Source organism: Protopterus annectens, chromosome 2.part2 (genome assembly GCF_019279795.1).
Source record: "Protopterus annectens isolate FY-2018-M chromosome 2.part2, PAN1.0, whole genome shotgun sequence".
NCBI classification, from domain to species: domain Eukaryota; kingdom Metazoa; phylum Chordata; order Ceratodontiformes; family Protopteridae; genus Protopterus; species Protopterus annectens.
Genome location: NC_056730.1, coordinates 413,992,351 through 414,006,112, shown reverse-complemented (window position 1 = coordinate 414,006,112; position 13,762 = coordinate 413,992,351). Strand labels below are relative to the sequence as shown.

The window sequence follows — 13,762 nt, the reverse complement described above, 5'->3', positions numbered from 1 at the left end:
GGAGGAGGGAGGCTGTAGAAACCAGTCAGGGACTCTGATGTTGTAGTCTGCTAGTATTATTTGGGTGAAAGTAAAGCCAAGTAGGATTTTTATAATGAGACTTGGGAGTATGTTTTTGAGGAGCTGCACACCACAGTATGCACAGCATCAGTTTGGCTCCACACTACAAAGTGATTGCAAATGGTCCTTACGGCAAGTTCACTCATGCAGTTAAATTAATAAATAAAAAAAATATCTGCATAGTTTCAATATTGTCATGATATTTTCTATGCAATTTGATGACATATGCATGCAGATAATCATGTTTTTATTCTTCACTTTTTGCAAACCCACCTCCGAATGGGTGGCTGTATCTGGATCTGTAGGAACACCTGATGTGAATTCTTTTAAGTCCTCAGTGCCACATCCATCTAATATTACTGTAACAGCAGGGTTCTCATTCACCGAGCATACTGGAGTTTCATCTGTTACATCAAATGTAGTCTGATCTTCAGGCTGCACTGACTCTTCATGGTTGGTTCTGTTCAAACTGAAAAGGAAAGACATTTAACACTATTATTTCATTTGGACAAGGGTTTCTAATTAAACTGCCTTGACAGAATACTGTATTAGATTACTGCTTTCTGCAAATAAGATAAAAGAGTACATCTAAGATGGATTTAAAATGGTCCCTCCCACTTGTACATTTTCAAAGGAAACCAAGCCAGTCTTTGCTTCACAGATCTGCTGGCCCTAGTTCTAAATGAAAAAATTCATTACAAAGGCTGCAGGCAGTCTGATATAGTTTTCTTGCTGATCCATTAAATAAACTGCAAATTACAATTAAACAAATTCTTCCTGTCAACTCCCAAAAAATGCTCCGAGTCTCTCACATGCAGTCCCACTCACTAGACTGGACAAGCAGAAGGTTACTGTTAGCTGCCTGTCAGAAGCCAGAATCTGCCACATAACACAAGCACTCAGTCACTCCAGAACAAGTACAAATATGACTCTGTCATTGTTCATGTTGGTGTGAATGACGCGAGACGTACCTCCCTAGACTACATGAAGAGAGACATGGAAGAGCTCTCTGATCATGTAGCCCAGGCTGGTATGACCCTGACCCTGTGTAGCATCCTGCCCTCAGCAGGAATGATACCTCAGTATAAAGAAAAAAATGATCAATTTCAACAACTGGCTAAGCTTCTGGTGTCATTCAAAGGGGATACAGTGTCTGTCAGCCTGGGACGACAGGCTTGACGAGTCGCGTTGCTTCGCAAGAGACTGCTTGCCCCTGTCACCCCTAGGCTTTCGAATACTGGCCAAGGCTCTTGCTGCCCCATAGTGACTTTTTTAGGCAAGGCTCAAAAGTCAAACCCACCTCTGTAAACAGCGCAATTAACAAAAAAATGAGGGTTATGCTACTCAACATCAGGAGTTTAAATCTCAAAATGCACGCGCTCGAAGGACTCCTCAGAATGGAGAACGTCGACATCTGTGCAGTAACTGAAACCTGGTTCAAGGCTCCAGAGAGCACCCCAGCACTACCGGGCTACAACTTGTACCACACATTTCGGCCACAGAACACAGACCGAAACACAAAAGGAAGGGGTGTATCCATATTCATCAAGGATACCTACACCTCCAGGTTAGTGGCGCAGCATGATACCTCTGAGATCATCCATGTGCAACTAACATCGGGCAAATCTGCAATGCAAATTGTGGCCTGCTACAGATCACCCTCCATGACCCAGGACCACCACTCCAAACTTTCTGGAGACACTGGAAAACATGAACGTCCTACCCAACACCCTGATACTGGGCAATTTCAATTTCCCTACCATTAACTGGGAAAACTACTCAAGTACAAACTCCCAGGCACAGCGCTTCCTTTTATTCATCAACTCAAACACCCTGGATCAACTGGTAAACTCTGCTACCAGAGGTAAAAACATATTGGACCTGGTCATCACAAACATGGGTTAGATCAGACCATAAACTAATCACTCTGGATGACCACACCCCACCACCACCCCCAACTAAGGAAACCACAGTAAAAAAACTTTTCTAAAGCAAACTTCACCTTACTTAAGACAGAGGTGGTAAGTTTCACAGCCTCCACGCTAAAGGAGAACACTGCCCAAGATGCAGAAACCTTTACAAATGCACTCTATGAGTGCCTACAAGGATGCATGGATCATGCCATCCCTAGCAAAACCAAGACTCACTCTTCTAAGAGAAGGAAACCAGGCTGGTGGACCCCCTGCCATAAACAGGCTATACAATAGAGAGAGGAAACTAGTTCAAAAAAAAGCAAATCCCAAGAAGGAAAAACATCCCTGATCAGTATCAGTAAGAAACTGAGGTCCCTCATAAAATCATCCAAGGCTAACTTTGAAAGAAAAATAGCCAAGGATTCAAAAGATAACCACAAAGCCTTCTTTAGCTATGTTAAGAATTTTAGTGGCAACTCGCAGATATGCACTGAACTAGTGCAAAATAGCACAAAATATACAGAACCTACTGATATTGCCAACATCCTGGCAGATAGATTCAGTGCAAACTTCACCCCCCTCTCACCCCCAAAAGGGCCTACAACAATATCGGAAAAGTGTAGTGTCCCGGAAATCATAGACGCACAGGTGAAAATAGACCTTTCAAAAGCCAAAAACACAGCGTCAATGGGGCCAGATGGTGTCCCAGGCTGCGTCTTGCATGAACTACAGAACGAACTAATCCTCCACCTAAACACGCTGTTCAACCTCAGCCTCTCCACAGGCTACATGCCCATAGAATGGTGCACAGCAACAGTTATTCCACTCCACAAAGGAGGGGTCACAAGTGACCCTGGTAATTATCGCCCCATAAGCCTGTCTAGCCTGGTCTGCAAGGCCATGGAGCGCATCATCATGGAACTCATTAACAAAGACATTGGGAACCTCCAAACACTTGACCCGTCCCAGTTCGGCTTTGTGAAGGGCAGATCATGCCTACTAAACCTGGATGACTTCTTCAAGACAGTCACCAAGGCCATAGATGAGGGAAAGGTTGTTCACACAGCCTACCTTGACCTCGCCAAGGCTTTCGACACCATTCCCCACTCAGGTATTACAGAAAGACTCACCAGCCTGAACATAAACCCTTACATCACGAGATGGGTTGCCAACTGGTTTGCAGACAGAACTCACATGGTAAGAATAACGGGCTCCAGGTCTTACTCTAAACCAGTCATAAGTGGTGTCCTGCAACGCTCGGTCCTGGAACCCCTACTGTTCGGCATATACTTCTCAGAAGTACAGGCAAACATAGGAGGACTATGGCTAACCAAGTTCGCCGATGACTGCAAACTGGGAGCCATAATTGACTCCCCGGCTGACACGGACATCCTCTAAAAGGGCCTTACTGAGACAGACACCTGGTGTCAAAGTCATGGCCTCAAGCTAAATGCCAAAAAATGCATAGTCATCCCATTTGGGAAAAACAAAACACCCACGAATTACCACATAGGTGGCAGCTCCCTTAATACAGAAGAAGCAATAAGAGATCTGGGGACCCAGGTAGATAGTAATCTCTCCTTTGACAATCATATTGCCAAAGTAGTTAGGAAATCCTTCTATGTGGCCCATCTATTTACTAAAGGGTTCGTATCTAGAAATAAAGAGGTTATAGTGCCCCTCTACTCATCATTCATCAGACCCATCATAGAGTACAATGCCCCATTTGGGTTGTATCTCACAAGACACTTCCAACAGCTGGAGAGACCACAAAAGTACCTCACCAAGAGGATTAATGGCCTCAGACATATGTCCTATGCAGCCCGACTGAAAAAACTCCGGCTGTACTCAGTGGCATATTGCTTACTTGGAGGTGATCTCTGCCTGACTTACAAAGCCATGTCCAATTTAGAATTGATGGTCATGCTCCACCTAAAGAAATCCAGGTCACTGTGAGCCATGCACTCTAGTGAGCTAAACCTTGCCACAACAGTAAATAGAACATGCTGGAGGGATAGATTCCTGTCACAGAGACTCCCCATGCTTTGGAACAAAATTCCAAACTACATTAGGCATAGCCCCTCACTAACACTCTTTAAGAGAAACCTTGACGAGTGGATGGGTAACAGAAAATACACCCCTGGGATCACTTCATTGGCTCTGCTTAATTAATTAATGGGGCGGCGAAAGCCGACACACTCTGGCTAGGCTTATAAATGCCCTCGGGCAGATAGCCTAGTACCTACCTATGAACCTATACATAGGTTCAGTCACTCCATTTTATATGAATGTTGTTCAATGCATTTTTCACCCTTCAAGTAAAACAAACCCTTAAAGAGCTCAGGAAAAAATATACATAAAATAAAATTATAGGAGATTACTAGGCTAATGGCCCTGGGGCTCTTACAAGATTAGCCAAGAGTTTATCCCCACCCCCCCAAAAAAAAACCTTCAGTAAGCACCTGTCACCTCTGTCAATCAGGGACACGGGTGGAAACTCCGGGGACAAACTTGTGGTTTCCCATCCAGTTATCAAGGTTGCCCTTGAAAAGGGTCAGCGAGGTACTTTGACAGGTATGGAAAGTCTATTCCACAGACGAGGCAGCCTCTGGGAGACAAACCTCTCTCTCAAGCAGGTTTTGTTGATGTCCCATATTAGATTTAGGCCTTTTGAGCAGGTAATGTGTGAGGAGTTAGACTTACAGATATGGAGCATCTCTAAGTAGGGCAGGGTCCAAGATTGTCTTGTATGTGAGACATAGATCACCTCTAAGTAATCTGTATAATACTGAGTAGAGTGATAGTGATTTGAGCCTGTTTGCATAGGACAGGTGTTGAAAGCCATGGATTCTCTTTGTAAGGTATTTCTGTGGCCTTTCCAGTTAGTGCAGGTGTTTGGAGAGGCATATACACCAAACAGAGCGTTATACTCAATTATTGGCCTAATGAGGGAGGAGTACAAAGAAGTAATAACCTCCTTATTTCTGGATGTAATCCCTTTACGTATGAGATGAACCAAGTAAAATGCTTTTATGACCACTACTGCTACATGATGGTCGAATGTGAGATTGTTGTCAACCAGAGTACTCAGGTCTCTCACTACAGGTTGTGTGTGCTTAGAGGGTTGTCACTGATGTTGTAATCAGTAGGGGCCATCTTTTTGCTGAATGGTGTGACAATACATTTTTTTTTTGTGTTTAACTTAAGGCTATGACTTTGGCACCAGTCATTTGTTGCTGAGAGACCCTCTTGCAGTATGTTAACATCATTTGGAGAGTCAATGACAGCATCCAACTTACAGTGGTCTGCAAACTTGGTCAGCCACAGGCCTTTTGTCTTTTCCTGGATGTCTGAGAAGTAAATGCCAAACAGTAGGAGTCCGATGACAGATCCCTGGGGAGCACTGCTACTGACAGGTCTGCTGTCGGAGGTGGAGATACCTATTTTGACCTTGTGGGTCCTTATTGGTGAGACAGTTGGCCACACACCTAATGAGATAGGGATTTACTCCAAGTTGTGTTAGCTTTTCAATGATGCCCGTGTGGGTGACTGAGTCAAAGGCCTTGGCCAACTCAAGGTAAGCTGTATGTGCTGACTTTCCCTCATCCAGGGCCTTGTTGACAGTCTCAAAGAAGTCAAACAGGTTCAACAGATAAGATCTGCCCTTGACGAATCCGAACTGGGTGGGGTCAACTGCTTGGAGATTGCCTGTGTCTTTGTTTATGAGATCCATAATAATACGCTCCATGGCTTTACAGCTTAGACTTGTCAAGCTAATGGGCGATAGTTTCCAGGGTCAGTAGTGGCACCACCTTTGTGCAAGGGTACGACAAACTGCAGTTCTCCATTCTGCTGGAATGAAGCCTGAACTTAGGCTGTGGTTGAATAAGGTGCTCAATGGCGAAACTAGTTCTTGCTGAAGATGGTGCGGAATACAGCCTGGGATACTATCTGGTCCCATGAAAGCTGTGATGTTATGTTGTCCATATCTTGCCTTCGTTCTTGCTGTTTGGGTTCGGAGCCAATCTTCGGCTCCGACTCGGCCGTATACTATAGCACGAGAGCTTTTAGTGGCTCGAGGCTAGCTCCTATCCCAGCATGCCTTGCTGTAGTTACCCAAATCTTGTTTGCTGCTTGCAGCGTCGAGATTGTGAATACTGGCGCAGGTTAAGTGTTTTTTTCTTTGTTGTATTTTTGAAGGAAAATTTCTTATTTATCTTATCTAACTTGTAATAGTAGTTGTCCCTTGTTTTTTCTACCTTCCCTATCCCGTCCGAGTGACTTGCGTTTGTTGTGGACTAACCATCTTTCTCTTTGGCCTTTCTCCTCTTCTAAACCCATTTAACTTAGAGGGTTCTTCATTTTTTTCTTGCCTTCTTTCAAGTTTAAGGAGTTGCCGTTTAAGTTAAAAGCTCTCTTTAGAGGTGGGGAGTTCGCCATTTAACTTAGAAGCTCTACTCCCCATTTCTCTTCTTTCCTGTCTTGTGTTAAAAAAAAAAAAAAAAAAGGAATTTTTTGCCTGCTAGTCTTCTTGTTGGTAGTGATTTGTTTGTTTAGCTTAGATACTGCTGTTCGACATTATGTCGAAAGATTCTGCCACAGAATTGAAACCTTCGGGTCTCAAAAAGTGTGATTTGTGCTGTCAAAAGATGTCCCTTACGGACAGGCACACGAGTTGTGTGTACTGTTTAGGACCTGTTCACCTGCAGGATTCGTGTTCTATTTGCCATGCATTCAGTTCACTAGTCCTGCAGGAAAGAAAGAACAAATTAATCTTAAAGAGGTTTACTGAAGGACCCCTTTGATGCTGCTATGGAGGGGACTCAGCCATCAAAAAAAATGGAGAAATCCAAGCCTTCGTCCTCTTCGGCTCCAAGTTCAGATTCATCTAAAGAGAAGGGCAAGCTACAAGCCAAGTTGGACCCGACGGTCAGTTCTGACAAGACACACCTACGCTCCATCTGTTGTTTTGGAGCTAGTAAAGTCTCACAAGCGATCCAGGTCTCCTGCCTTGGAACCAGTGTGGTCTGCTCCACACTTTCCTTTATTACCATATGTGGCAGGCAGTCACCCGTCTTCAATCCATTCCTCTCGGTCATCCAGGAGCCTCTCAGACGATGATGTGGAGAGGGTGGTGAAGAGGCTTCTTAGGACACCAGCATTAGCTAAAATACATTCGGGCCCATCCCAGACGGAAATGGTGATGACAGCTCAACCAACACCTGTCTCGATTTCTCCTCAGACTCCTCTGAGTTCGGAGCCGGAGTGCATGGAAGTCGTAGCGGTAGAACCGTCGGAGCTGGTAACCTCCTCCGGTCTTTTGGTTCTGACTACCGCTCCGATCTTCTTGATACCCCCTTCTATCGAGGGATCTGGGAGCCGATGTTCCCTCATCAGCTCCGAGGGGGGGGGAGTAGCATCGGACCCTTGTCTGACTCTACCTCCCGGAGCTTCGACGCAGGTCAGCTCTGCTTCTACATCAGCCTTGGAGCCATTGCCCTTGGTTCGGAGGAAGTCTTTGGCTTCTTCGGAACCGGAGACTATTTGGGGTCGGGACTGCAATGCCTTCGAAGTGATGAGGAGTGTGCTGTCTGCTGAGACAGCTCCAACCTTGGCTCCACTGGCTCCTTAGCCTTCGGTGCCAGTGTCTGCCTCTGAACCTCCCCACCGCCAAAAGCGTAGGGAACCCATGCTACAGGACACCCCATTGGCCGATCCCACCTCTTCCGAAACCTCCCCTGAGCATCCCTCAGAAGAGGTCCCTCAGAAAAGGACTTGCAAGAGGAAGCATGTGGGGTCCCCCGAATTCTTGACATCAGACACACACTTGGATGACTCAGAAGGGTCCCCACGGCCCCCCTCTGAAGATGTCTCTTTTTCAGACATCTTAGAGATCATTAGACAGAGGAGTGACTGCAAGTCCCTTGCCCCTTCTGAAGAGAGTCAGTGTACCTGGATGCATTCAGTTCCCAACCCTCCACCTCTTGGATATCCCTTCCTTTCGACTCACTATTGCACGCAATGAGTTGAAAGGAGTGGAGTTCTCCAGACACGATGGAACCAGTTCCACAGAGGCCCAATAAATTCATAACAGCTCCTGAAGGCAGACTCTTCTTATCCAAAGGTGTTCCCATTGATGCTATGGTGGTGGCAGCAGCAGCCTCCAAGAAAAGAAAGAATTAGCGGAAACGTCATATGTCCATCCGCCGAATAAAGAGTCTTGTACGATGGACAGATAAGGGAAGCGTATGTTTTCTTCAGCGACCTTTAAACTCAGGTCGCTGAACTATTTGTCCCACTTTACAAGGCTTCAAAGGGATCTCCTCAAAGAGTTAGGAGATATCTTACAGGATCCTACAGCTGCAGGAGCCTTGGACAAGGCAGCTTCTCAGCTTGCAATCTTGACTTCAGTGGTTAACTCCTCCATGCGGCTAATTTCTTATGGAGCTGATGGGGTGAGCAGGGTGGCAGGCACAGGGGTAGCCTTACGCAGACACTCCTGGTTGCCCCTTTGTCATTTTGTGGAGCCCTTCAAGTCTTCCTTTACCAACGCCCCCTTTGACGGCTCGTCCTTGTTCGGGCCTCAGGTAAAAGAGACTCTTACCAGGTGTGAACAGGATGGCAAAACTCTCTCTGCCATGGGAGTACATTTTTCTGCTCCATCTATGCCTTATCCTAAAGGCCAGAAGAGCGGAAAAATGTGGTTCCGGAAATCTCAGGGAACTTTACCTGACACACATGGAGATTTTTCCCCCAGGGGCAGAGGGGGAAACAATGGAAGATGCTGATCTTGCTGCAGGGAGGGGTCAGCAGAATCAGGGCGACAGAGATACCTTCTCTGGTAGGCCCTTCCAGCACTATTGAAGCGAGGCCCGACTGTCCGACTCCATAGACAGTTGGGGGAGATTATCATTGTACCCAAAAGCCTGGCAGACAATCACAGAAGATACATGGGTACTATCGATAATATCCAGAAGTTACAATATCCCCTTCTCTCAACTTCCCATGTCAAAAAGACAACACTCTATCCCAGATGTTCCACCCAGTCTTCGGGATCAAGCAAACCTAGAGGTTCAAAGGTTGCTAAGAAAGAGAGTCATCCAGGAAGTCCCCGCAGACCAAATTGGATCCGGAACTAAGGTTCTTTTTAGTTCCAAAGAAAACATGGGACTGGAGACCCATATTGGATCTCAGCAGGCTGAACAAATCAGTCAAGAAAACAAAGTTCTGGATGGTAACACTGCAGTCCATTCTTCCCTTTCTGGGACAGGACAACTGGATGTGCCCCATCGATCTCCAGGATGCATACTACCACATAAAAAATGGACAGACGGTCAAGGAGATATCTATGCTGCCGGCTGGGAGCCAGTCACTATCATTTCAGAGCTCTGCCCTTTGTTCTCACCACAGCCCCCAGGGTGTTCATCAAATGTATGGCAGTAGTTACGTCACACCTGAGGTGTCCAGGATTCCTGATGTTTCCATATCTAGACGAGTGGCTCCTTACTGCCACCACCGAGCATCAACTAATCAAGGCAAAGGAATCCACAATTCGCTTTTGTTCTCAACTAGGGATCGCCATAAACTACGAAAAGTCTGTCTTGTTGCCTTGTCATTATATTACCTTTATAGGGGCAGATTTAGACACAAGGGCCATGATAGGAAAGCTGCCTCAAGAAAGAGTATTAATGATCCATCGCCAAGTTGCAATGCTGTTCACACAAAAGAGAATCCAGGCAAGATTTGTCCTCAAGGTCCTGGGTTCTATGGCAGCAGCAATCACTCTGGTCCCTATTCCACATGAGAATTCTACAGTGGCTCCTATTTTCACAATGGACATTCCAGGATTTCCCCATGTCACATCAGATTCTGATCATGGAATCCTGCAATCTGGAGTGGTGGCTTCACTTCCCTATGGTAACAATAGGCAAGCCATTTCTACTCCCACAACCTGTAGCCAACAGTGACCATGGATGCTTCCCAGTTAGCAGGGTGGGGGGGGGCATTATCGGGGACAGACTGTTCAAGGGACTTAGCAGGAACACAAGTACCACCTGCACATCAATGTTCTGGAGATGAGAGTGGTGTGTCTGGCTTTGCAAGCACTTCAGGACTCTCTACCTACAGGGACTATAGCAATTCAGATGGACAATATGTTGGTAGTATGGTACATCAACAAACAGGGTGGAATTTGACACCTCAGGCTGCTAAAAAACCCGCTGACTGGGTGGAGGGGTCGGATCCTTCGGGTTGGTGGGGATGATGATCTAAGGGAATGGTGTATCATCCGGCACTATTCAAGCACCCATTGGTCCTGTAATCTGTCTCTCCAGGCCTTCTAGGTGTCCTCAAAAACGCACTTCGACTGGTCTGAGCTGTACAGTCAAATTCACAGGGATGTTGGAAGGAGGGAGGCCACCTAGTGCGACTGCCCTCTCAGGTTAGGCCTTCACTTGGACGGCAGCGCCCAGAAAAAATTTCCCCTTCCTCTGCCTCCTTCCTCTGTCTCTCTGTTGTATGCAGTAAGGCTTGAGATTTTCGAAACCAATATTTTTCCCACCCCCTTCACTTTGGGATAAGGCCCGAAGGAAAGTGGAAAACCGGTCTCGACAGCAGCCAAAGCCTTACCCTCTTGCTCCTCTACTCTCAAGCGAAGCCTTTACCCAATCCAAAACAATGAGGACTCCATCAAAGGAGCGCCGGGAGCGGGAAGACTTGAAAGCCCTTGCAATGAAGCTACCATGCTTTGCGAAGCCAGGCTTGTCTTCAGCTCTTGTACTGCCGCTGTACTTTACTCTTCAGCAGCATAAGATATGGTTCCCAAGGGAGGAGGAGTTAGAAGAAGAAAAAGAAGACAACGGAGGACAACCACCAAGAACTGTTCAGGTAAATTACCCGTAGAGGGAGGAGAGAAGCAGCTTGACCAGATCCCTCTGCAGCAGTCTAGCAGTCTAGTAAATATGCCAAATCTTAACCAGCGTCACGAAGTGAGGGCACGCTGCCTACCGATCCATGCTCCTAGACTCCTTTTATTAGGAGGACGACGGACGTCAAGCTGGATGGACATCTTGTTGCAGCAGATGCTGCAACACCATAGCATCTACTGCCAATGCCTTTAGATAAAAATTCTTTGTCCTGTGGAGCCGAACTTAAGGGCCGAGCCGCACCGTTCCATTAGAATCAGGTTCCCAATAATTCCCCTTCGAGATCAAAATCAGAAAGCTCATCGGCTGGGTGGAGGACAAATCTATGAGGCGGAGGCTGGAGCCCCAAAGGAGAGGAGGAAGACCTAATTCTCAGCAGAAGGGACCGACCGCCAGCTCGTTTGTTTGAGGATTTGAATGGCGTCGCTGGAGGAGCATACTCATCGAGGACGACACTTTGTGACCCCTCCCCATCATCGAGGGTCGCATCCCATGAAGATCACTCAGGTCAGTCAACGAGCCTCTACAATTCTTCAGTCTTTTTTTCACCGGTTCCTCTCCAGGAAGAAGGAACCAATTCGCATGGTATCCCCAGGCCTAGGGGCCCGCCAGAGACAGGAACTCCGAAGCACCAGTTTCCAACCGGAACTCCAGAAGGTGAAGAAGTCAAGCAGCCAGAAGATTTCCAGATCTTACCCCTTGTTTCGAGAGGCTCTACGAGTTTGGCAATGGGTGATGTCTTCCCAATGCTTTCTGGTTGCAATGCACATTCCGAGGGAAATCCAAGGTGATAGCAGACAAGCTCAGCTGGGCTATTCTGATGCCTCACAAGTGGTCCCTGAAACAGGAAGTTGCGGACTTGATTTTTCGCAAATGGGGCCAGCCATGCTGCGATCTGTTTGCCACCCCCTCAACAACAAATGCAGCAGCTACTTTGCCCTAGTCCCACCACCGGGAGAGTCATCTAGGGATGCACTTGTTCATGATTGGCCCCCGGGACTGCTTTACGCCTTTCCTTCTTTTTCCCTAATCTCCAAGGTTCTTCAGAAAGCACAGCCATTGGGTTGCAAGCTAATCCTCATTGCCCCTTACTGGCCTCGCCAGATATGGTTCCCATTCCTTTGGCCTCACCTGCAGGGGGAGCCTTGGATCCTGCACCCAGGGCCAGATCTTTTGATGCATCAGTCAGAGGATCTCCATCCTTCCATCCAAACTCTGAAGCTCACAGCTTGGTTTCTCCACTTCCGGTCTTAGCCAGGCTTCTCGATGTTTCTCAAGCAGTTCAACACATTTTGACTTCTTCCCATAAGCCCACTACTAGGAAACTTTATGCTAGTAAATGGAAGAGGTTCTTTGTTGGGCAAGCAAAAATCAGGTTGATCCCTTTAATGCTCCCATTTCAAAGATTCTTGAATTTCTTGCTGAAACCTTTGAGCGAGGAGCAGCTGCAGCTACAGCTACTATCCGAGTTCAGTTAGCTGCCATTTCTAATTTCCATATGGGAGAAATGGGGTCCAATATTATATTCCCATAGGCTATGCAAGGCATTCCTAAGAGGAACTACCCTCTTAAGACCTCCAATAAGGGAACCTCTCCCCCGGGATCTAAATTTAGTTTTAGACACTGATTCTTCTCCCCTTTGAAACATCTGCTTCTTGTCCGCTCAAATTTCTGACTGGAAGACCCTTTTCTTAGTTGCAATTACCTCAGCTAGAAGGGTTTCAGAATTACAGGCATTATCTATTCATCCCCCATACTTGTTTTTCCATAAAGATCGGGTTTCTCTCAGAACCAACCCCTCTTTCTTACCCAAGGTATGTTCTGACTATAATTTGAATCAATCCATAGAGCTTCCTGTTTTCTTCCCCAATCATGGCAACAAGGCAGAGTATCAGCTTCATCAACTGGACGTTCATAGACAGTTACATTTCTATTTACATAGGACCAAGGACTTTAGAAAATCTGACCAATTGTTCATATCCTTTATGGACAATAAGAAAGCTTGTGCAGTCTCAAAGGTGACTAAGTGGCTTTCAGACACTATAAAACATGTCTTTGATTTGTGTAAACAAAAACTTCCAGGGAAAATTAAAGGACACTCAACAAGGGCCTTGGCTACCTCTATTGCTTTTCAACCCAGACTGCCTTTGGATTCGATCTGTGTGGCAGCTTCATGGGCTAATCCTCATACCTTTATCACTCATTACAAAGTAGATGTGGCCTCCTGGAACAGGGCATCCTTTGGTTACACGGTCCTCAGGATTTTTTTCCAGTGAGCCACCCAAGAATCAGGTGCTGGGGATGCTGTCTCAAACAGCAAGAATGAAGGCAAGATATGGACAACGTAACATAAAGAAGTTATGTACTCACCAAAATGTTCCATGTTTGTTGTCCTTGATCTCGTCTTCCTTCTTGCATCCCACCCTCCTTCCCCCTTCCTGGAGGATCGAGAGGAATTCCTGGTTTTATTGGTTATACAGGCTGGGTTTCCTTTTTACCATACCTTTTGGTTAGTCCTACCTTTACATGCAGGTGTCATCTGTTATGTAGAATAGAGTATATCTCTTTTCTATTCGTATGGTCTAGTACTGTGTTATTGAAAATCGGCTCCGAACCCAAACAGCAAGAAGGAAGGCGAGATCAAGGACAACAAACATGGAACATTACGGTGAGTACATAACTGCTTTTTCTTTGCCTTGGATAGGGCCTTTAACACTTGATCTATGGAGATGTGAGGTGCAGGACAAGTATCAAGGATGATGAAAAGGCCTTTGGAGGGATGGGAGGGGGAGACATTTGCACTGAACCTATATGCTAGCAGGTTGGCTAAGTCAACAGGATCAGTGTTAAATGGTACCGTTACGT

The 13,762-nt window shown here is 46.3% G+C and overlaps 1 protein-coding gene across 1 annotated transcript in view; it reads right to left on the bottom strand.

Annotated features, from left to right (window-relative positions):
• Positions 1 to 13,762, bottom strand: part of LOC122795952 (transcription factor TFIIIB component B'' homolog) — a 905,227-nt gene that overhangs the window by 234,603 nt on the left and 656,862 nt on the right. The window contains exon 10 of the mRNA XM_044064434.1: positions 334 to 529. Coding sequence (XP_043920369.1) covers positions 334 to 529 — 196 coding nt within the window. The remainder of the gene's footprint in view (positions 1 to 333; positions 530 to 13,762) is intronic.